This window comes from Panthera tigris, chromosome B3 (assembly GCF_018350195.1).
Source record: "Panthera tigris isolate Pti1 chromosome B3, P.tigris_Pti1_mat1.1, whole genome shotgun sequence".
Lineage (NCBI taxonomy): Eukaryota > Metazoa > Chordata > Mammalia > Carnivora > Felidae > Panthera > Panthera tigris.
In genome coordinates, this window is record NC_056665.1 from 13,127,393 (window position 1) to 13,152,173 (window position 24,781).

The window sequence follows — 24,781 nt, forward strand, 5'->3', positions numbered from 1 at the left end:
CCTTGTGATCAGGGCCGATGGCTGCCTGGTTGCAGCATTTTGTGATGGCCCTGCATGCAGAGGGGGTGGACCAGAGAACCCCTGCTTGTTCACGGCCCCTCACCCTCCCGCCGTGCCTCTTAGGGGCTGAAGAGCTGCCCTCGTGCTGGGGAACCCAGGACCTCTTGCTGCCTGAAGCTCTCTCTGAGAGAGACAGAGACGAAGAATGTGTGTGTGGTGTGTGCGTGTGTGTGTGTGTGTGTGTGTGTGTGTGTCTGTGTGTGTTTGCGTGTCACTGCCTTGGAAGGCAGCCTACCGTCCCGTGTCAGGTTCCTGTGTCAGGACCTCTCTGATGGATGCGATGGACGGGAAAGACCAAAGACCATGGTGCCCCTGGTCCCCGCGTCTCCCCTCAGTGGTTCAAGGTCATTGAAGCAGCCTCCACAGGTCTGCTGTCTGCCTCAGTTTGCCTATGACTTCAGAGTTACCCAGCCTTGTTTGGAGGGAGAGACCCCGTGTTTCTCACACAGGAAATCAGCCCTGGATAATGTGCCCGACAGACAGAAACATATCCAAAAATGCTAGAAGATCATTAGCTCATTTCCCTTCCACTCTGCCTTTGCATACAGACAGCCATCCTTACATCCAGCCCCAGAAACCTTCAAGGAGTCCCCAGATTCTTCCGGAACCTGTGTTGTATGTATAAAACCTGTGTAATGGACAGGTCTGCTGTATCTTACACTGACTACTGACTGTTGACTGTTACCCATTTCGTTGCTCTGTGGGATCCTTTCCTGGGTATTTGTTTTTTTTTTTTTTTTTTGAGAGGGAGAGAGAGAAAGAGAATGGGAGGGGTAGAGAGAAAGAGGGAGAGAGAACCTCAAGCAGGTTCTGCACAGTGTAGATCCTGACGCGGGGCTCAATCCCACCGACGAAGAGATCAAGACCAGAGCCAAAACTAAGAGTCAGAAGTGTAACCCACCGAACCACCCAGGCGCCCCTCCTGGGCATCTTAAATTAGAAAACATAGGCACCTCTCATTCTGAGGTCATTTGCTCAGAATTTGCATTTCTTACCCCTGGGTTGGTGACGGTACAGTCTCACGAAGGTACGGCTTGAGGAAGGTCTTCTGGATCACATTTTGAAACGTCTCCTCCTGCGTGACAAGCCCGGGTCTCCAGTACATGATCCGTCCATTTCTCTCCGGTGGGCAGGGGGGCCAGGCAGGCCCGGGGAGGGCGCTGGTGGGGTGACTCTCCTGCTCGCATTTTGTTCACTGGAAGAAAGCAGCTTGCACGCCAAGCCCTGGACGGACTAGGGACGATGGAGCCTCCCGGTGGTGGAGGAGAATCAGCCTTATCCACACTGATGCTCCGATCGTGACCACGACGGCCGAGGCTGCAGGCAGGTGGATTCCACCGAATCAAACTTTTGTTGCCAGGACTTGCCACACACGCGCAAAAGCAGCCTGCATACCCGAAACTGAGCGCGCAGATGGCGCATTCGAGGGGATATCCCTGTAGGTTAATGTCATTTTGCTTTCCTGAAGCAGGTTGTTTCTTTCTCTTTTCTTTACAGAAGCTGTGCGGCAGTGGTGATCTGAATGCTTCTCTGACATCCCAGCAGTTTGAAGAACGATCTGTGAGTGACAATGCCTTAAAAGCAAACGCTAGAGCAAATACTGTAGATATTTCTTACCAAACGTCTGTATTTCTTTGCCTCTTTTATTTTTCAAGAACGCTGAACCATTGCAAAGACCGGCCTGGCGAATTCTAGCTGGAAGAGATTAATTCCGAGTCTATTGATTTGTCAGACGGGGACGGATTTTTCTAAAAATACAGAGCAGCTCTCCAGTTGAGTGGGAGAATAAAGGAGACAAAGCCATTCTGAAGTGCTTTGAAACCTAGACGGGGGAGTTTTCAAAAGAAGGCCGTCAAGGGAGACCTAGCCACAGAATCGATTAATTGAATGTCAAAAAAGTGAACGATAAATTACTTTATCTGTCTCTTGTCTCTGGAAAGACAACAATTGGGACTAGTGCAAAACTCTGGTTCGAAACTTTAGTTGGATTCATTTGATGAATATTCGAAAAGAGACTTGCATTCAACATGGTGGCCTGTGGGAGTGGATGCCTTCCTGGGGAGGGGAGTGAGCTAAGGTGAGGGGAGGAAGACTGAAGGTCAAGTGTAGGAGACACCACGGCGGGGGGGCAGGGAATGGAGGAAAAATATGCCGAGGGGAGAGCATGCAAAGGCATCATATGTGGACACAGGAGGGACAGGTGCCTTATGCACCTGCGGGCCGCGGAGGCCGGCAGCTGAGCGGTCCTGAACGTGAACTGCAACGTTTTTACTTCACGTGGAGGAGGTGCAGGGGAGTGGAAGGGCTTGGGGGGAAGGGGGAGAAAATGAGGAAGCCACTTTACCTCAGAAGCGTTCACATGTCTGTCGGGGCCAGCCCCACAGCTGCATTTCTGCCTGCCACTTCCTCCCTCGTGTTCCTCCGCGAGTTCTAGAAGAAAGAATCCTGCAGGGGCACCGGGCTGGCCCAGTGGGTTGAGAGTCCGACCCCTGACTTCAGCCCAGGTCATGATCTCACGGTTCGTGAGTTCGAGCCCCGCATCGGGCTCCGAGCTGGCAGTGCTGGAGCCTGCTTGGGACTCTCTCTCTCTGACCCTTTCTCTGCCCCTCCCCTGCTTGCTCTCTCTCAAAATAAAGAAACTGAAAAAAAATTAAAAAAGAAAGAAAGAATCCTACAGGAAATCGCTGAGTTGAAGGGTATTTCAGATACCGATATACTTCCAAGGGCATAATACCCCTTGTGTGATTTGGGGGGCAGGGGGAGTTAAATATTGCAAGGATCCCATCGTGAATTTGGATACAATCCCACTGGAGATAATTATAGAGGATATGTTAGTAAGACCTAGTAACCCGGTCATCAAGGCGGGTGGGGTGGCAGATGAGGCTTGAAGGTGGCGACCCCCTGCCCCCCGCCTTTTTTTTTTTTTTTTTTGCTCTCAAGTTAACAGGTGTTCCTGAAATTCGCTTCCTCGGTCCCCAGACACCAGACTTACCTTCCTTCTCCATCTGTGCAGATGTTTGGGGAAGCCGGCGATGGCGTGAGTAACCTGCCCAGTCCTTTTGCCTACCTCCTCACCATACACCTGAAGGAAGGCCGCAACCTGGTCATCCGAGATCGCTGCGGTAAGCCTGGCTCTTCTGGGTGCCTTGTAGCCCGCGCACCTGTTTCTCCACTCTTGTTTCTAGGCTGTTAGTGCACCTTTCTCGTCTCGCGCAACAGAGCGGAGCTCAGACCTATACCCCGAAGGTATCGAGCATTTGCAGCAAAGTTATTTGAAGACCCTGCATCTTCCTTTCCTTTAGTGTGGTTAAATGAACAACGAGAATGGCAACAGTAAGAACAGTAATCATCACAATAATGATATGAGTAATAATTCCATGAAATAAGGCCACGAGAATAGCATTATCCTGGCGGCTAGCAGCTGCTCAAGAAAACGCTTCCTCGATTCCACTTTAATTACACATAAGAAAAGACGTGAGCGTACGTAAAAAGTACATAATTTCTTATGTATATGTGAACGTGAGCATGTGTGTGAATATGTGTATATGTGAATAGACGTGAGAATGATACGTAAGCAAAAGATGTCCGTGCGAGGTCCCCAAATGTACACAGAGCCGAAGATGCCCTTTGAACCCCATCCCCTTCCTGCACTGAAATCCCACGGGGCTTCGCTCCCTCAGGAGAACATTTGTTATCTGCGTGTCTTTTGATTCGTTCACTTTTCCCCCTGTTTCTGTGCCTTTAAAACACACTCATGTACATACGTGTGTTTTTTAAAAGTTTATTTATTTTGAGAGAGAGAGCACGCACAAGCAGGGAAGGAACAGAGAGAGAGAGAGAGAGAGAGAGAGAGAGAGAGAGAGAGAGAGAGAATCCCAAGCAAGTGCCACACTGTCTGTGCACAGCCCATTGCAGGGCTCGAACTCACGAACTGTGAGATCACAACCCAGGCCAAAATCAAGAATCGGACGCTCAACCAACTGAGCCACCCAGGCGCCCCCACACGTGTATGTTTTTAATTAACATGATACTGTAATGTCCCTATTAGCCCACAATAAGCTCTTTTTTTGCTTCATGATACGTATTCAAGAGCGACGATGGTTTTCCATGCAAGTATATCTCCATTCTTTTAAATGCTACGCAACATTCCGTAGTATGATGTGTGATTTATTCAGTTCCTCTACCGACAGTTGCTGCTTTTTTTTTCAACTTTCTCGGCAGTGTAAATGATACTGTAATGAGCACCCTGTGTTTGTTTTTGGCACAAATAGGAATACATCTTTCAAAAAGTAGCATGTGCTTAAGTGTAGACAGTGGGGTCAGACTGCCCGGGCTCAAAGCCTTCCCTTCTCCATTTGTTGTTTGATTCAAGAAATGTCCCTTGGCCCCTCTGTGAGTTTGTTCCCTCATCTATACAATGAGGGTAATAATAGTAACCTTTATTGTAGGCTGTTAAAAGCATGGAAGGTAATGACTTACATAAAGTGCTTAAAACTACATCTGGCTTCTAGCACTTCATGGAAGTTAACTGTTGGGGCGCCTGGGTGGCTCAGTTGGTTAAGCGACTAACTCTTGATTTGGGTTCAGGTCATGATCTCACCGTTCGTGGGATCGAGCCCCATGTTGGGCTTTGTGCTGACAGTGCAGAGCCTGCTTGGGATTCTCTCTCCTGGTCCCTTCCCTTGCTAGCTTGCTCATTCTCCCTCCCTCTCTCTCTCTCTCTCTCTCTCTGTCTCGAAATAAATAAACAAACATAAAAAAAAAAAAAGATAACTGTTGTTAGCAACCGGGACAGAACCTAGAAATATAAGTCAGGATCCAGGGGATACGTGTTGTTAAAAATTTAAGAAACCCTGGCAAATTGTCCTCCAGAAGGCAGAAAGCATGCCCTCTCTTACAGTATGTTACTATTGTTGAATATCTACTTTTATCACTGTTCCTTTTGGGCAATCTCATAGATTGGGTGTGGACTCTCCTTATTTTAATTTGTACTTTGTCGGGGCGCCTGGGTGGCTTAGTCGGTTGAGCGTCCAACTTTGGCTCAGGTCATGATATCGCAGCTCGCGAGTTCAAGCCCCGCGTCGGGCTCTGTGCTGACAGCTCGGAGCCTGGAGCCTGTTTCAGATTCTGTGTCTCCCTCTCTCTCTCTGCCCCTAATCCACTCGCATTCTGTCTCTGTCTCTCTCAAAAATAAATAAACTTTAAAAAAAGTTAATTTGTACTTTGTGGATTGTCATGGTAATGAACGTGGGTTTCGTCCAGTTTTCATTTGAGTTTCTTCTTCTCTCTGTTTGTAATTCTTTGTAGCTTTCAGCATTAATGGTTGTTTATTACAGGTTGCAAGTATTTTTCTCTCAGTCTGTTATGTCTTATTTCTATGGCCACTTTTATCCTTTAGAGTTTTGCATTTCCTTACAGGCAAATATATTTGTGTTTTCTTTATAGTTTATTTATTTTTTTACTTATTTATTTAATTTCTTTATTTAAAATGTTTATTTATTTTTGAGAGTGAGAGAGCACGAGTGAGTGGGGGCGGGGCAGAGAGAGAGAGAGAGAGAGAGAGAGAGAGAGAGACAGAGAATCCCAAATAGGCTCCACACTGTCGGCACTGAGCCCCACACAGGGCTCGAACTCATGGAGGAACCATGAGATCCCGACCTGAGCCGAAATCAAGACTCAGATGCTTTATCGACTAAGCCACCCAGGCTCCCCTCTAGTTTTTTGTGTTTGTTTTTTTTAATTTTATTCTGTTTAGGAAGAAGGGATTTTTTTTTTTTTTTATTCTAAGGAATTGAGTGTCTTTCTTCCTGTTGCTTCGTTTCTACTCTGTTCTGGAATGTGAAAAGGACAAAGTACCTCCTAGACCCTTCTTTCAGTGCTCTAAGTCTGTTAGCTTGTCTTTCTCATTCTTCCCATGGTTTTTTTTTTTCCTTTCAGGGAGAATTCCTCAACTTGGCCTTCCAGCTTACTCATTTTCTTGTCACTTGTGGCCATTGTGCAGTCAGGTCATGGATTGAGTTGCCATTTAATTTTATATCAGCCTGTGATTATTTCACAAGTGAGATGATACCATCGTATTTCTGAGAATATGAAGTCTCCACTTAAAATCTCGTGCTTCATCCCTTGGATGTCAGTATCGTGTGTTCGCCACTCACGTTTCTGTGTGTCCCTCTGTCCTTGCCCCGCCATCTGCGGGTGCTGTTTTTGTTTACGGTGTCCTCCCTTCCCTGATAGCGAGCAGGGCTAGGATATGCGAATGGACAGGCTGAATCAGTAGTTCAGGCAGCTCCTTCCTGTTCCCCCCCAGTTATCCCCAGTTCCCAGTTATCACCTCTCACCCAAAGCCTTCCTTTCTGGCTTACTGTTCACGCTCCCTGTTCCAGCTTGCAGTCCAAGTCTGTTGCTGGTCACTGGTTGGCCCCAAGGGGAGAGGACGGTGCTGGCCCAGCTGTTACAGGCTATGCTAGTCGGTTGGCATAGAAACCGACGGTTTCTCAGGCCACCAGCTGCCTCCCCTACCTGCTGCCTGCAAGTTAAGAGCATCCCTGGTTTACCCACCACACACCCTTACATGCTCCCACCCAGCCCTGCTTCTGAAACCTTTTTGCTATAACTTTCTTCTGCTCACGTTTTGGATTGCGGGCTCTTTGCCGATCTGATCTCACCTGACTTCCATCTTTCAGGATCCATGAAATATGTTCACTTAAAAAAATTTTTTTTTAAAGTTTATGTATTTCGAGGAAGAGACAGCATGAGTGGAGGGGGCGCTGAGAGAGAGGGAGCGAGACGGTCCCAAGCAGGCTCTGGGCTGCCAGCACAGAGCCAGATGCGGGGCTTGAACTCACGAACCGCGAGATCATGACCTGAGCTGAAGTCAGACGCTTAACCGACTGAGTCACCCGGGCGGCCCTGCTCACTTTTTTAAAAAACAAAATTGCTATCCCTGCCTGTCTGTATCTTTGTACTTCCTCAGATATAGGACTTCAAAATGGTGGGGGGAAAATCTCATTTTTCCTTGTTGGTAAAATGTGTTTTCTATGAAAATCATAATTTCTCATCTATCGATCGTGTGACTTCTTATGTTCTGTCGTTGGGCACTATTGTCGTAAACATATGCCTTTTAATAGATGCATCCCTTATGTTATTTTTACTGATTTGAGCGGGTAGCATTTCATACCTGAAATAACCCCTAGGGAATAATCATAAACCGGTGTAGAGTTAACTCCCACAAAAACACCAACTCTTGCTTTGAATTGGCACGGTGTCCCATGGGGGGCTTCTGTCAAATGAGGATCATTATCGAGCTTGTCTTATGACAGCTTCTCTGGAGCTGGAGAAGAATGTTCCATGGAGAGCATATTTAACTTGACTAGGAAGAGGGTGTTCCAAACCTTTAAACACCACGTTTTGTTTTAAATTCTTGGAATTCCTCTAAGAGTTTGTCACTTTGGGGAGGGAGTGCAGGCCCTGGAGTACCCCCGCACACCAGCTGTCCCCTTTCCAGTTTACCCGTGTTCTCTGGATCTTTCTCCCAGAGTGAGTTCTCTGGCCCTACCACCATTGACGTATCATAATGATAGATTCCAAGCAGCAGGTTCCTAGTAGGGGGTCAGTAACCTCAGTGGATGATGGAGAAGACGTCGCACCTGGTAGAAAAAAACCAAAATAATGCGGTGTGGGTGCGCTTGCTCAATGTCTCGGCCGTTTGGGGACAAAAGAGAGACCATAGCCTGTGCTATAATCCCGGCCGTTGTCATCTCTGTCTGAATAGTTTCATCAGAGTTAAAACGTCTTATGACTTTGGCTTTATCTTGTGTAAACCTAACACGATCCAAATATAAATACCTACTAAGGCGTCTAGGTCATAAACCGTGTTGTTCCAGAACCTGTATCTTTTGTAACCAGCAGTGACTGTTCTTGTCCGTCTTCTTGTATTTATTGGGCAAGTTAATCATTATTGACAAAATATCCCTCTCCCAGCCGATTCTTTTTCCATGATTTGAGGTGCGCTGTGCCTCCTACACTGTGACTCTATTGATTTTCTGCTTGATTTTCATAAGCATCATATTAGCGATCGGGAAAATGTCCCAGAGCCTTCTCAAGGTGGGGCTGCATTTGAGTGAGCACGGTTGGTCTAGACAGGGATCGGAACTATTAGGATGCTTGCTCCCGCTCCTGCCTCCTTTGCCTGAGACTCGTTGTTTATCAGTACAACATTCCTTTCTTTTTTTATTTGTTTAAATGTTTATTTAGTTTTGAGGGAGAGACAGAACATGAGCAGGGGGGAGGCAGAGAGACAGAGGGAGATGCAGAATCCAAAGCAGGCTCCAGGCTCGGGGCTGTCCGCATAGAGCCTGACGTGGGGCTCGAGCCCTTGAACTGCGAGATCATGACCTGAGCCGAAGTGGTCGGACGCTCAACCGACTGAGCCGCCCGAGCGCCCTACGACGTTATTTTCTATGGGACCCAACCCGGCCTCAGGATTTTGTCCACCACAGTCCTTCGCACCAGTAATTTTCAAACTGGAATGGGCATCAGGGCAGGCTGGAGGGCTGATGAAAACACATGTTGCCCACCCCCAGAGGCTCTGATTCAGCAGGTCCTGCGTGGGGCCCGCGGATTTGCATTTCTAGCAAGTTCCCAGGTGATGCTGATGTAGGTGGTCCGGAAGCACACGAGAAGAAACACTTGCTTCTCCTGATAGTAGGTAGAGCTTCAGTTCTCTACTAGGCACAACATTGTCTTTCCCTGGGGATTTCCCTCATTACGTATTTGCTCTCCAGCATTAGTCTCCAGCTTCCTTTTTTTTTTAAGTGTTTAATTTTTTTTAATTGATTTTCACTTATGACGGAGAGGCCTTTGGCGTGTTGTTGAAATGTATTATGCCCTCGGCTCTGAAGGGGGACGCCTCTGGGATATGGATTTCCCTCATTACGTATTTGCTCTCCAGCATTAGTCTCCAGCTTCCTTTTTTTTTTAAGTGTTTAATTTTTTTTAATTGATTTTCACTTATGACGGAGAGGCCTTTGGCGTGTTGTTGAAATGTATTATGCCCTCGGCTCTGAAGGGGGACGCCTCTGGGATATGGAAGTCAGTCGCACGGTTTCGTTTCTGAATGTTTAGGGAGGAAAACCGTTTTGATGAATCATTCTCTGAGGAAAGAGTTTGGTATTTCTTTAGATTGTTGCATAAGCAGTGCTTACGCTTATGGAACTTTCTGTCTAGAACGTGGGGTGGGAACTTTTTCTGTCCGGGGCCACAAAGTAAATATTTTAGGATTTATGGGTCATAAGGGCTCAGGGACAGCTACTCATCTCTGCTGGTGTAGTGCCCAAACAGCCATTACCTTTAGATCCGTTTTAATGATTCACTTCCTTTTTGGTCACATCACCGCATAACTGAAGAGAGAGGGAGAAGTAACTGAATAAAATGTGGCTTTTCGGTGCCAATGATACATTGCACGAAACTGACAGAAGTTATCCAGAGTACCGGATCACATCTGGTTTATTATTTAATTTTTTTCTAAAGTGAAAAATGTTAGTGGTTTTCCAAACAGCCAAGGAGAAAGAATTCTTGGTTAGGGTTAGTATCTAACGATAACATGTAAACAAATGGTCATGACTGTGTTCTAATAAAACTTTATTTACAAAAACAAGCGGTGGCCTGGGTTTGAACCATGGGCCAACATTTGCCAACCTCTGTCTAGAATATCGTGATCTGCTTTTTGAGTTTTACTCTAAGAAACTGCTTTCTGGTGTGGCAAAGTAAAAACTTTGTTTATTTATGAGCATATCAGTAATATGACCTTGAATAATGAAAAAAAATTTCTGGAGATATTAGGTGGCAAAAAGTCATTTTTTTCCCCTTATATTTTAATGGGAAGTAAAGTGAAAAGTCACGGTATCCCCCTCAGGAAAAGGCATCTCTGACATGCTTCGAGAAGTGGCGCGAAAAGGCTCTTCCAAGGTTCGTGCCGGAGGATTGGAAGCTTTCGGTCACTTGACCCATCCAGAAACAAACTGGGGGGAAGCGTCTCAGAAACGAGAGAACCCGTCTCAGTTTTGGTGCCGTCAGCCAGGCCTGGACAGTGGACTTCCTTCGTGAAAGAGTGCTGTGGACCTTTTATGTAAATCTCTTTCTTCTCCGCCTCAGACACAGTGCTGATTTGTTATGCAGACTATCAAGGTGGAATTGGGAGATTTTCTGGGGCCTGGGGGGAGGCTTGTGAAACCCTAAAGCTGGCCAACTGTTCTTTGGGCAGAATTAGGAGGGAGCTCTGGCTTCAGCATGCTGGCTAGGTTTAGCAATGGTGTGGAGAGCGTAGTGTTATGTAGTTGTTACCCAGAGCATCACAGGGTCTTTAAAAAAAGTTTTTTTGTGTGTTTATTCATTTTTGAAAGACAGAGAGAGACAGAGCACAAGCAGGGGTGGGACAGAGAGAGAGGCGGAACACAGAATCCGAAGCAGGCTCCGGGCTCCAAGCTGTCAGCCCAGAGCCCGACGCGGGGCTCGAACTCATGAACCGCGAGAGCATGACCTGAACCGAAGTCGGACGCTCAGCCGACTGAGCCACCCAGGCGCCCCCACACGGGGTCTTTAACTGTTAACTTGTCTATCCCTTGTATAGAATACATAGGTGTTTTGTGTGTGTGTGTGTGTGTGTGTGTGTGTGTGTGTGCATTGAATAAACCCAGCAGAATCTATGGGTCATTCAAAAGAACTGAAAATAGCGGGTAACCGGTAACTCACTGTCACGAACAGGTCTGTCCATCCGTGAGTCATCATGGATATAAGAATAACACCTGGGAGGCCGACAGGTTTTCATGAGGTTGTGCTAGAAGCGGGGCCACATTTAGAAGATTGCCTTTCACAGATCATTCTCTAGTTGGTTAGGAATTGCCTTCAATTCTCTGACACGCGAGGTCTTTTAGCCTTGCCCGTACTCAGTCCGGTATGGGCGAGCTCAGTACTAATTAAGCAGCCCCATTCTTTCTGCTGAACAACCTGCCGTGCTGTAGGTGGTCTTTCTAAAAATGAGCCTTACTTGAACGCTGGTAGTGTCTAGCCATTGCCTTGAGTTCATCTTCTTGAGCAATCTACAGGAGGGAAGACCCAGCATCCCCCCACCTCCCTGCTCTATCCCAGTAATTGCCTGTTGCCTGTGGGTAGACCTTTGTCTCTGTCTACACCCCGCCTCCTGCCCTCCTATCTTACTATTTTTTTTCCTCAGTGTTTCTACTTCCCTTTTCCACATCCTCACTTCTTCCTTTTACGCCTTTATACCTCCATTTCCTTCCCATTTTTTTTTTTTTCTCTCAGGGAGGCTCTACATGCAGTGATGTTTTGGACCAAACGAGACACATACCTGTTTTGGGTTCTTGATCTGAGTCTGGTAACTCCTGGGGGTCTTTATAGATTGGTCAAACAGAAGGAACATGATATGACCAATCAAATTTAAGTCCTTTTAACTTTGTAATGAGGTTGACACATAGAGAGAGTTGAACCTTGGACTCGGTTTCTCTTGGAAGGAAATGTGGTCAAGAAATATTTTGGGGTCTTAAAGCTGGTGGTGTTTATGCCAACGGCCCTTTTCTAGGCCGGGTATGAGCACTGCTCTGTGACATGGGAAGGCCTCTTGTCCTGGGAAGAAGGCTCAGATCAAATCCCATTAAAACGTAGATCGTTAGCCTGGGTGGCTCAGTTAGTTGAAGATCCGACTCTTGATTTTTGGCTCAGGTCATGATCCTATGGTTGTGGGGTCGAGCCCTGAGTCAGGCTCCATGTTGAACCTGCTTGAGATTTATTCTCTCTGTCTCTGTCTCTTGCTCTCTCTCCCCACCCTGCTTACGCTCTCTCTTTCTCTAAAACAAAATAAAATAAAAAACAAACAAACAAAAAGCCCCTAGAGCATTAATTCCTGGAAAACAGGAGCCCTTGCCTTGAAGCCCTGTTTGCCCTTGGTGTGAAGGTGGCTATGGGACTATCCTGCTGTGCCCTGGAAGAATACTGTGTTGCTGCTGCCCTCTGGTGGCCACTTTTCAGTGTTGCAAAAAGGAAAGAAAAGCCCTTTGAGGGACTTTGTGCGACATTATCAGGGCCAAAAAAAATTATTTGGGTTGGAGGCGGGAGGGTTGAGGATTGATGGTTTTTCTTACTATTTTTTTAATGTTTATTTGTTTATTTTGAGAGAGAGAGAGAGAGAGAAAGGAAGGAAGGAAGAAAGAGAGAGAGAGAGGGAGAAAAAGAAAGAAAGAAAGAGAAAGAAAGAAAGAAAGGAAGGAAGGAAGGAAGGAAGGAAGGAAAGAAGGAAAGAAAGAGAGAAAGAGAATCCCAGGCAGGGCTCCATGCTGCCAGCATAGAGCCTGACGCGGCCTCAAACTCCGGAGCTGAAATCATGACCTGAGCTGAAATCAAGTTGGACTTTAATGGACTGACCCCCACCCCCCAGCCCCGGGTGCCTCATGGTTCTTCTCATGTGCGTTTTATGTAATGAAGATTCGTGACCCATTCCTCTAGCAGACCGCTCTCCTTTTCCAGCACAGGTAGATGGCTGACCTTTGTTTTCAGAGCAGCCACAGCTTCAGTAGCACACCCTGGAAGAACATGCTGGATAAGTCATTTTCCAGTTTGGAAAGAATGGCTGAAAGACCCCCGCCCTAGTGTGAAAAGTTTGCCAGGTAATAGGTGTTTAGCAAATTCCTGTTCTGCCACCAAAATGTTCAAATGTCCAGTATCTCTGATTTCAGACCTCTTTTCCTTTTGCCATTTAATAGGCTAATTTTCATACCTGTTCTTTTAGATTTTTTTTTTTGTTTCAGTGTTTATTTATTTGCGATTGAGAGACAGAGAGAGAGCAGGGGAGGGACAGGGGATCAGAAGCCGGGCTGTGTGCTGATGGCAGAGACCGCAACATGGGGCTTGAACTCACAAACCATGAGAACCTGACCCGAGCTGAAGTCTGACACCTAACCAACTAAGCGACCCGGGTGCCCCTATAACCGTAAATTTTTTAATGATTGTAATCTTTCTTTCTTTCCTTCCTTCCTTCCTTCCTTCCTTCCTTCCTTCCTTCCTTCCTTCTTTTTCTTTCCTTCTTTCTTTCTAAGTTTATTCATTTTGAGAAAGACAGAGACATTACAAGTGGAGGAGGGGCAGAGGAAGAGAGGGAGAGAGAGGATCCCAAGCAGTCTGTGTGCTGTCATCGAAGAGCCCAACATGGGGCTCGAACCCATGAAGCTGCGAGATCATGACGTGAGCCGAAACCAGGAGTTGGATGCGTAGCCAACTGAGCCACCCAGTGACCCTTGAATCCTTTCTTTTTAAAGAAGAAATGTATACGGGGCACCTGGGTGGCTCAGTCGGGGAAGCATCCGACCCTTGATTTGGGCTCAGGTCATGATCTCACAGTTGGTGAGATCGAGCCCCACGTCAGGCTCTGTGCTGACAGCAGGGAGCCTGCTTGGGATTCTTTCCCCCTCTCTCTGCCCCTCCCCCACTCAGGCACTTCCCCCCCCCCCCAAAATAAATAAATAAAAAGAACAAAAAGAAAAGATACCCTTGTATCAGAGCTAGAGAGAAACCCGCTGTTCTCATTACATCTGTAATTGCGGGACAGATAGGGAGTTTCCAGAACTCTGTTCCTCAGTGCACAACGCTGAGAACTGTTCTCAGCGTTGTGCACTGAGGAACAGCCACGCGGCTTCCGGACAGGTGCGTTCTGAGCGGTGTTCTAGGTTATCCATCCCTTCAGCCTTCCCGACAGCTCTGTGGAGCCCGGGCCAGCCCCTCAGCAGTCTCCCCCATTTACGCTGCCATTCCAACAACAGCCATGGTTTTCGTTTGTGCCACGATGCAAAGTTTTGGGGAGCACCGCTGCGTGTGAACCCGGGACCCTGGGTGCAGACCACGCGAGCTTGAACGTGGAGTCGGGTACCGTCTAGCAGCAGTTGTGAGGATTCACCTGGTGTGCAATGCTCGAGGGGACGTGTGGTGGTATGGGTGGGGTTGGAGGAAACAGTAGTTAACGATTATTACTGTGTTTGTTGTCTTTTTTGGTCTGGTTTGGTTTTTGCAGGTTCCCTCTGGAAAGGGAAGGGCTCGTGGCATTTCTACCCGTCTTACGATGGCTTTTCTTCCCAGTTTCTTGGCAATTTGTTTGCCTCTTTGCATATCTCTCGCTCTTCTCTCTTTTTGCCCTAGACTCCTCCCCTTAGCTTCCCTGCCCCCGGGGGGAAGGTGGGGGGCAGAGGGTGGTTTGTGGTGGTGAAGGGTGTTTTCTTTTTTTAATGAAGTCCTTTTTATTTTATTATTTTATTTTTTTTAACGTTTATTTATTTTTGAGACAGAGAGAGACAGAGTATGAACGGGGGAGGGTCAGAGAGAGGGAGACACAGAATCCGAAACAGGCTCCAGGCTTTGAGCGGTCAGCACAGAGCCCGACGCGGGGCTCGAACTCACGGACCATGAGATCATGACCTGAGCCGAAGTCGGCTGCTTAACCGACTGAGCCACCCAGGCGCCCCGGTGAAGGGTGTTTTCTGAGCCTGGTTCCTACCTCGTGTTTGCGCGTCAGCAAAAATGAAGGAGAGGCTAGTTTTTAGTGATGGGAATAAGGACTCTGTTACGGGTTGATGGTTTAATTTTCCCCATCTTATATTTGACTCAGAAAAACGCTCATAGTGGCCACCCTGGGAAGACACGGCAGTGTAGACAAGCATCATCCTCAGTCACTCTGTCACTTTTACTGAACGTGCCATACTGACGTGATATGTAAAGAATCAATTTTCTTTGTTTCCTTTTTAAAAGTTTTGTTCCTGTTTATTTATTTATTCTGAGAGAGAGAGAGAGAGAGAACACGAGCAGGGGAGGGGCAGAGAGAGAGAGAGAGAGAGAGAGAGAGGGAGAGTGAGAATCCCAAGCAGGCTTCGCACTGTCAGCACAGAGTCCAGTGTGGGGCTCGAACTCACCAACTGTGAGGTCCTGACCTGAGCCAAAACCAAGAGTCGGACGCTTAACTGACTGAGCCACCCAGGCGCCCCAGAATCGATCTGACTTTTCAAACTACAGCCGGATCTGACTTGAAACGGCTTGATCACTGCTTTTGTTCACCACACATGTGCTTCCCGTATTACAAAAATTCTATTTTGAGAAGAAAAAATGAATCTACCGCATCGTTGTTTGTTTACTCAGTGTTCTGGTTCCGGGTCTCTCAGAATTCTTATCCCCAGCACTAATCCTGCAGCAAACATTCTTGTGCCTAAATCCGGACGTACAACTTTCTTCTTGACGTCTTTGCGGATGCTTTGTGTTCCCTGATCTGAGCAGGTCGAGGTTCTCTTTCTAGAATTGCCAGCTCACCCTTGGGAACTATCTCCCTCTACTGCGGACCCAGCAATAACATCGCTGGGGTCTGCTTTCCTTTTCTTCCCCGCATGGTGTGCACCTTATCTTTGTCAGTTTGATGGAGAAGAAGTGTTATATTTGTTTCAATTTGTATTAATAAATGTGATTCCTTAGGTGTGTTTGGCTATGAGCTATTGGCTTGTCTTTTGTGCAAAGCCTGTTCTGTATATTATCACTGCTCTTTCTTCTGCTCCCTAGATACGTTCACATAGAGTTTTTTTTTTATTATTATTATTATTTTTTTAGCAGTTTTTTTTTTTAATTTTTGTTTTTTTTGAGACAGAGAGAGACAGAGCATGAACAGGGGAGGGGCAGAGAGACAGGGAGACACAGAATCCGAAGCAGGCTCCAGGCTCTGAGCTGTCAGCACAGAGCCCGATGCGGGGCTCGAACTCACAGACTAAGAGATCATGACCCGAGCTGAAGTCAGACGCTTAACCGACTGAGCCACCCAGGCGCCCCTAGAGTTTTCTAATTTGTTATTTGCCTTCTAGTTTTGTTTATAGAGTTTTGTGGCAGAGATCTTTTCAAGTCTTACAGTCCTATTCTAGAGAATTTCTTGTTTTGTTTTTATAGCAAGGAAGGCCTTTCTCTCTCGAAAGGGAATACGCATCCACCTATATTCATTCTCTTTGCTACTTCGTTTTGCCTTTTTCCTTTATGTCTTTGATCTGTCTCGAGTTTATTTCGATTTCTGGCTCAGAGTAGGAACTTAGATTTACTTCTGGCCAAATGGCTATTGAATTAGTTGGGACGAAATAGCCCTTTCCCTGCTGATCTGATTGCCACTTTCTAATCGTGTGTTAGAAACAGACACGGTGCCTATCAGGGCTGCTTCTTGGATTTCCCTTTGAATCTTGCGGATGTGGTTTTTGTTGTTGTTCGGATGCCAGCACCACCCCAGGTTTACTGTATCCAAAGGTCACCGTCAGTACTTTTTTGCAAGAAATGGGGCTTGCTTCACATCGGAGTACCTCCTCCGAACACCAGATGGCATGAGATCACTGGTATGTTGTGTGGGAGCCACGGAAACACAGCTGGCCGGTGTGGGAGAACGTCCTTCAAGAGCAAACTTGAGACGTTCGGCGGTGCAGCCACCCATCCCAGATCCCAGGTAGCGGGTGGCTTTTCTCCACTTGTTGCGCGTTGATAGCCCGCCAGGCTCCCACAGCCAGTAAGTGGAACTGATTTTTGAAACCTGTTTCTGTTGGTTCCTTTCCCACTTGGATGCGGGTCCTCCTTGGTCAGCCATGTTTGTCCTTACAGCTTTTAATGTGTTCCCACAACAGAGCCCTGTCCTCTGGGGATTTTTGTGGTGTTTTGTTTTGGGAAACCGTGCGTCCTCAGCAGTTGATTAGAAGGCCCTGTGGCTCTCCCGTTTTATAGAGTCAGTTAAGCTCTTCTTTCAGTGGGATCCCGTCCCAATTCGTACGAAGGGCCTCGGAGCGAAACCGGCCTGTTTTCTGCGCCTGCTGCGTGTAACCAACCGCCTTCCGTCCAACTGAAGATCGTTGACTTGAACTTAAGGTAGCACATCTTCCATCCGGTTGAATGGGGCTTCTCCATTGCCAGTGGCTTTTACCAGTGGTTCGTTTCTGTACCAAGATAGCACGTGCCCCACTGCATGCTGTGTTTATTTATTTATTTATTTTTTTAATTTTGAAGCTTATTTATTGAGAGAGACAGAAAGGAAGAGAGAGAGCACTCCCAGAGAGAGAGGGAGAGAGAGAGAATCCCAAGCAGGCTCTGCCCTGTCCGCACGGAGCCTGACGGGGGCCTGAACCTTGAGATTATGACCTGAGCCGAAATCAACGGTCAGAGGCTTCGTGGACCGAGCCACCCAGCTGCCTCTAAAGGGCTCTTTTTACTTACCCTGTTTCGTTGTGATGTTGGTACGGTGCCCTCTGCCCCGGGGGGTGTGGGTGTTGTAAACAGAGGGCGAAATACAGAGGGCGTATCGGTACGTTTCTGTATGTCCTGTGATTTCCTTGCGACATAATCTTGATGGGGTGGTTGGTTCCGTCTTGCCATCCGAACCCCAAAGCTTGACAACGTGCTGAATTTGGGGCAGCGGGCACAGCAGGCAACGTGATGAAGGGGCCACCACCCTGTGATGACAAGTTGCCCCACTCCATAGCAACCCCAACCCACCACACGCTCACGAACGCTGGGAAGGGGGATTTCAAGAGGGCACGCTGTGCGTCGCTTCCCTTTGCCACACGCTGTCTGCAGCCTCCACTGGAACGACTTGAAGGTTGAGTGTGACCTGATTTGGGGGACTGGCCACCCGGAGGCCCACAGGCCAGTTTATACCAACGGTGGCAACCTGGGATGGGGTGCGGGGACACAAGGGCTGGTCCACACGAGACCTCCCCATGAAGCATGGTGCCTCACGCTTGTCGCAGGAGCTCAGGGCTTTTGCCTTGAGGCTCCCGGACGCCAGGCAGGAGCTGTATCAGCTTGCGTGGCACGGCTTTGGAAGGAAAACCGTGTGACTTCCTCCACTCTGTCTGGGTTGAAGCAGGTGCCCAGACTCAGAGGAATGGGACGGGTTATGCTTTAAAATTGCTCTAGTTATGGGGCACCTGGGTGGCTCCATCGGTTGAGCGTCCCGACTTCGGCTCAGGTCATGATCTCACGGTCCGTGAGTTCGAGCCCCACATCGGGCTCTGTGCTGACAGCTCGGAGCCTGGAGCCTGCTTCGGATTCTGTGTCTCCCTCTCTCTCTGCCCCTCCCCTGCTCATGCTCTGTCTTCGTGTCTCAAAAATAAATACATATAAAAAAATAAATAAAATTGCTCTGGTTATGAAAGCTTTACACTGAAACGGGTCTGTGGCTTGAGGCTTGGCTCTGGGAACTCACTAACTTCACTCATCCTTTTCTTAAAAAAATATTAATTTTTTTTAATTTTAATTTTTATTTTTTGAGAGAGAGAAAGCAAGAGAGAACACTTATGTGCAGGGAAGGAGCAGGAGGGGGGCGCTGAAGATCCGAATCGGGCTCTGTGCTCCCTCACAGCAGAGAGCCCGACGTGGGGCTCAAACTCACGAACTGTGAAATCATGACCTGAGGTGAAGTCGGACGCTTAACGGACTGAACCACCCAGGCACCCCTACCTTTATCCATCCTTAAGATGACAGTGTACATAGTCCTATCCCTGACAGTCTTTGGAGGATTAAATGGGAGCACGCCCAGTGTTAATGTCATTACTAAGCTTCAGTCCTTTGTCTCTTCTCCAGGGAGGTTGCTGCCTGTTTCATTAGGTTTAAATTTATGCTCAAATAATAGCCTGGGCTGAGGACACTTTTAGTATTCTTATTAATAGAAGGGACAGTGTTAGGGTATGAATAGCTATGTGTGCTTTGGCAGTGTGGATTTCTGGAACACCCCGAGCTGACCAGACTACAGATCTTGAAGTCTGTACCCTCTGCAGAAACTCGGGGAAGCTACATCCTTTGGCTGTGTGGCTTACTCTTCCTTTTTCTCTCTGACCCTCTTTCTAGTCTCTTTACATGGCTGCATCCTGGCCGCTGCCCTCCCTTCTCCTTTTTTTCTGTGTTGTTAGGCCTTTTTCTATCTTTGTCTGGGCCCATCTTTGTTTGATCGTTACGGGGACAATCATGCATGATGTTCACACCCCTGTATGCTTTGGATCAAGATCAGGGTCTTTGTACCTGATCAAGAACAGGTGTACAAAAGTCTTCTCTTAATGATCACTTCACCAAAAGTCAATGTGTCCAATAATCTATTCACCAGATGGCCTATTTACTGATTTACTGAATTCCTCAGTATATTGGCAGTGTTTTCCTTTAATCTATAGTGATACATCTGTATGTATAAAGTTATTGGATGAGAACTTTTAAAAGCAGCTGGAAGTCTCTGGGTCATATCAGCCAATTGGTTTATGAAGACAGAATGAAAACAGCATTTTAAGTATTTAATTTGCCTGAGGCCAAACAAAAAAGGAGTGACTGGACATGCCATAGCCTAGGCTTCAGAGTCCAGAAACGGGATGACTGGGAACAGAAAAGGAGAGGATATTAGGGGGAAGACAGACGGGGAGGGAAACCTGGATGGGGTAGGTGGGACGGAAGGAAGTTTAGGATGGCAATGGTGCAGGGGAGGAATCCGAAGGTCCCAGGAAGACCTTGCTTCTGACAGCTCTAGAATGTCCCATTGCTTACCCCATACAAGCTTACAAATAGTCAAAATAAGCAAGTTTTGGTCACATTTTATAAAGAGTCAAAATAAACAAGTTTTCGCGAAACTGGGAATTTCAGATCACGGATCCCACTGTAAGTTGGTCAGTGGAAATTCTTTCACATGCTAGATTTTGGTGAGTTGCACGGAACCATTACACCCACAGGGTCTACCCATGGGCAGGCCTTGACCAAGGTGCCATTGGGGTCATTGCGCACGACAGACTCCTTTAGAGGAAAGGAGTCTGTCACATTCAGGAGAAAACTTCAGGAGTTCACAGACAGCAAGGCCTGAAGGTGGTTGGGGCGGAAAACTATTGTTTTGTGGTTGGTAACAGGAGAACAGCTCCTGGAAGCATAGAGCCGCCATTTGCAGCCTGATGGGCTAGGGAGATCCTGGGAACAAGCATGTTCCTTCATTCAATTGTAGTCGATAAAACCTGGCCTGGAATTCAGCTGGACCTGAACCTACTGCTACCTTAAGTAACACAGATTTCGCTCTACATAGGGAAAGTTGTTTCTTCTTTCCCATGTGATGGAGGAAAAGTACCCTCTGAATGCCCATAATGCCCATAATGGTTTCTGAAGGTGGGTCAAGAATGTGGCACTTGGACGCTTGATGTAGAAATCTCAGCTTAACTGCCAGGGGGCAGCAGCAGCCGCTCGAAAATCATCACTAGCTGTTTTTCTGGAAATCATTTCTGGCGCTTATTTAGCCAGCCTCAGAGAAAGTCAGAACTTATGGATCCCGTATAAAAACAGCTCAGGCTTGGTTATTTTTCTGACAAGAAGAAAAAATTCAAAATATGCATAATATTGAGAAGATTCTAATTTTTTTTTCACATTTATTACTGAGAGACAGAGCATGAGCAGGGGAGGGGCAGACACAGAATCTGAAGCAGGCTCCAGGCTCTGAGCTGTCAGCACAGAGCCCGATGTGGGGCTCGAACTCACGGACTGTGAGATCATGACCTGAGCCGAAGTCGGACGCTCAACCGACTGAGCCACCCAGGTGCCCCTTATTGAGAAGATTCTAAACGTATTTGATAAGGAGATTGAATAGCCCCTTATCACTCTTAAGCCAGAGGATAAGAAAAACATCAAATTGATCCTTTTCCGTGTTTCCAAATACTGTTCATACAGGATGAATTCATCATTTTGTACCTGAGTTTCCCTAAAGACTTGACAAATAAGTGTTGACTTGAATCAGAACTCCTAAGATCTCCTAACAAAAGTTATCAGATATTACAAAGTGTGAACTTCATGTAAAAACGTGGAGATAATTCCCTTTCACAAACTGCTACTCTGAGAAATGCATTCAATTAGGAGAGCTTTCTAGCTTGACAACCTTTCGTTTGAAGAAACCGTATGGCTGAAGTGTTTTAACATGGCAAATGAGCTTTACTGATGGCAAATAAGTAAGTTTTGCCTACAAATATTGCTTTTGCATGGATTTTTATTTTCAAATTAGGAACGCTAGTTTTTCAAACCTATATTATATATACGTATGCCCCAATATACACATAAATGACCATTAAGCCGGTTTGTATAAATATATTGATGGGGACAGAAGGAGACTGATGTATTATTGGCTGAAGAAAGCAGGTAAAAAATACAATATGAAGGCTGGTTTCTTTTTTGAAAAGTCAGAGTGTGCATGTAAAATCTAGGTACATATCAATATATTAAGCTTTTCTAGATGACAGTAATTCTTTCTTTCTTCCTCCCTCCCTCCCTCCCTCCTCCATTCTTTTCTTTCTTTCTTTTTTTTTTAGTGTCTATTTTTGAGAGAGAGAGAACAGAGGAGGGGCAGAGAGAGGGAGACAGAGGATCTGAAGTGGGCTCTGTGCTGACAGCAGAGAACCCTATGCGAGGCTCAAACTCAAAAACGATGAGAGCATGACCTGAGCTGAAGTTGGATGCTTAATCAACTGAGCCACCCAGGCGCCCCATCTTTTCTTTCTATTTAGTGCATCTTTCTGCTTTTTCCCACATGGCCATGAGTTCTATTACAAAAAGCAAAGACAAGTTGTTTGTAATTAGCGCTTCATTACAGATTTATTTTATTTGCAGATTCTTTCTTTGATCTTGAGCCAGTCAACAGAATATTTGTTCCACGTATCACTTCCTCTGTTGTTTCTGACCATTTTTTCTTGTAATTCTCTCAATGTGATAGTAGCTACAAGTAATATGGTTCATTATGACTGTCTCCTTGATAGACCTGAGTTATCCGGTGTCCTTCTCACCAAACTATTTGTCGTTTTCATCAGGATATACTTGCGGAGTGATCCAAAATCGTCAGTGAATAATGTTAGGACTAGAGATAGGGCAGTAGCCAATACTCATGGATAGTTAGTGCTTTTTAATTTTTACTACAGTCCTTTCTTTCCAGGATAGCTCAGATCATTTCATGGAGATTTTCCCAAACCACATGGGAGCTCGTAAGAAGTATGTAAGATAAGGAATTTTCTCTTCGACGTCTGCAGAGAAAAGGTGATACAAATTTCATACCTTTAGAGATGGCAATAGAAGGGTCAGTAGAGAAACAAACGGTACATGTTATGTTGGATAGGTAAAATAAGTGAATATTTAATTTGTTATAGACACCCCTTTTTAAATTAATCGAGTAGTAACACTTACTAACAAAGTAGCAATTGCTATGGGACCTGGTCAGTTAATGGCTAGAGTCTGCTATTAATGAAGTATATTCGTTCATTCAGTTCTCAAGATAAGAGGTTGGTATATTTTTTATAAAGGCTAAAGATAGTAAGGCACAAGGAAACCGAGTAAAAGTGCCCAAGGAAGGGAGATTTTACTAAAAGGCAGTCAGGCAAAGGAAGGTACGGGCTTGTCATCGACACACCATCTTATTTCAAATGAGATTCATTCCCTGATCGCATATTTATTCTCCCAAGACTGTGCACATTAGGCCATTTTTGGCATGCATCTTATCTTCTACAGCTTTGATTTGGAGGAATTTAATATTATTTTTCGTTTGCTCCTAGTGAAATATTTTCTATGGTTAAATAACTTGATGAAATACAGAGTAGAAGAGTTTTGAGCTGTTTGTATAGTTGTCTGTCTTAATGTAGCTCCTGGCAGAGTTCAGTTTTGTATTCTACACTGTGAAATTCCAAGGGAGGAGATAAACAGCTTCTCCCAGTGGTTTTGACTACCTAACCCTTTCAGTCCAGGGAGCCTCCGTGCAGGTGAGGTTCCGTGGATCACGGTTTGTGAAACCCTGGGTTACTTCTTCCGGGTACAGCTTTCTCCTCGGCCCTCAACTCCCTGGTGCTGCATTATCTCAACCACCAGGTTTTCCGGTTTAGCCTGTGTCTTCTGCCTTCTACATTATAAGCTCCTGCCGGGTTTATATTTCCAAAGCTTGGCTCTGATCGTTTTCCTCTCCTGTTCATACATAAACCTGAATTTCTTTCCCTCTTCACACTGAAATAATTCCACATGGGCGAAGGATGTATGTGGAATGAATGAAAAAACTACAAAATCTTACTGTGCGAAAATTTTCTTCGAGGCAGAATGTTCAACTACAAAGCCATAAATAAAACTTGGGTACGTTTGACTAAATAAAAGCAAAGCAACAAACAAAAAAACTTATCACAAGAAATAGCTTGACTATAAATAAATTATGACGAGATTTATGGCCAATGGCTGATATCCATAATTAAACACTCATTGAGATCCTGAAGCAAATGACAAACCGTGAGACCTTAGAAAAATGGACAAATGGAATGAATGGGAATTGCTCTGACAAATACCAATGTAGGTCACTAAAATATGAAAGATTCTAAACTTTGTTCAAAATGTCACCGAGAAAAATAGAGGTATCATTTTCCACCTGCCGTTCTTTTAAAATAAAGGCACAGAGCACCCAGTATTGGTGATCATGCAGAGAAACATGTACAAAACATATAGTCTTGGTGGGAATGTAAATTTGACAGACTTTGGAAGAACAATTTGACAGTATCTGTCAGAACCAGCTGTCCCAATGTTAGAAGTTCCCTCTGACTATACACTCCAAGACAGTCGTATAAGGATGTTTATTATAGTATTGTTTGCACTGAAACAAACAAACAAAAATGGAATGATGTCAGTATCCACTATTTGGTGGCTAGTTATGTAAGTAGTCAATAACACAATGAAAGTTTCTGCAGTCGATGAAAAGAAATCTGGTAAATCTGTGTGAACAGAACTGCGGGTGCTTTCATTGTGAAAGCGTGACGTCCAGTGCACGTAATATGATTGCTCTCGAGTTAAAATCAATTCTTGTATGTTTTTCCTGTAGTAAATCCACAAAAGCAGCCCGTGAGAGGAAGGGGCATGAGGAAGGTGTGAGAGAGTGCAGACGTGTCTTTTTCATTTCGTATCTTTCTGAGACCTGTGCCTTGTCTTGTTAAAAAAATTAAAAAAAAAAAAAAAAAGAACAGGAAAAAGCAAACCATCCTCTCTTTGTCACCGAACAAAGACTAAACTCCGGATTTTGTCATTTTCTTTTTTATTTTTTTTTAAATGTTTTTTTTTTTTTTTAAATTTATTTTTGAGACAGAGAGACAGAGCAGGAGCAGGGGAGGGGCAGAGAGAGAGGGAGACACAGAATCCGAAGCAGGCTCCAGGCTCTGAGCCATCAGCACAGAGCCCGATGCGGGGCTCAAACTCACGGACTATGAGATCATGACCTGAGCTGAAGTCGGACGCTTAACCAACTGAGCCACCCAGGCGCCCCTGGATTTTGTCATTTTCAAGCACTTTGGCCTCTGGCTCCAACCTGCCTGTTCAGCTTTATTTCTCATTACATTTTTTTCCACTTAATTTCCAGATCGGTGGAAATGCTGGTTTGGGCACCACACAGATCTTGTCATCTTGGTCCCCTCCCTGCTCCCCGGCTTCAAAGCCAGTTCCTTCTGCTAACATGACTTCAGTCCTTCTCCGCGTGTTCGCGCCCACCCACATTTCAACCAGTATCTTTCTTTCAGCCTCCGCTGACACCCGGGCTAGAGGTAATCTCTCCCACCTGGGAAGTTCAGTTCTGTTTTGACACTTAACCTCTTGTTATAGTTAGTGCCCGCCTGCTGCCTGCCAGGTGCACAACCCTGGACCGGGG

General features: G+C 46.0%; 1 protein-coding gene across 11 annotated transcripts in view; it reads left to right on the forward strand.

The window, feature by feature from the left end:
- The window catches only part of MCTP2 (multiple C2 and transmembrane domain containing 2), a 268,029-nt gene that overhangs the window by 66,906 nt on the left and 176,342 nt on the right, over positions 1-24,781 (forward strand). For all 11 annotated transcript variants that reach the window (XR_006218419.1, XR_006218422.1, XR_006218420.1 and 8 more), the window contains exons 3-4: positions 1,558-1,620; positions 3,074-3,182. Coding sequence is in view for 4 of the 11 variants with exons in the window: in XM_042988136.1 (XP_042844070.1) it covers positions 1,558-1,620; positions 3,074-3,182 (172 nt within the window). In the remaining 7 variants the exon portion in view is untranslated. The remainder of the gene's footprint in view (positions 1-1,557; positions 1,621-3,073; positions 3,183-24,781) is intronic.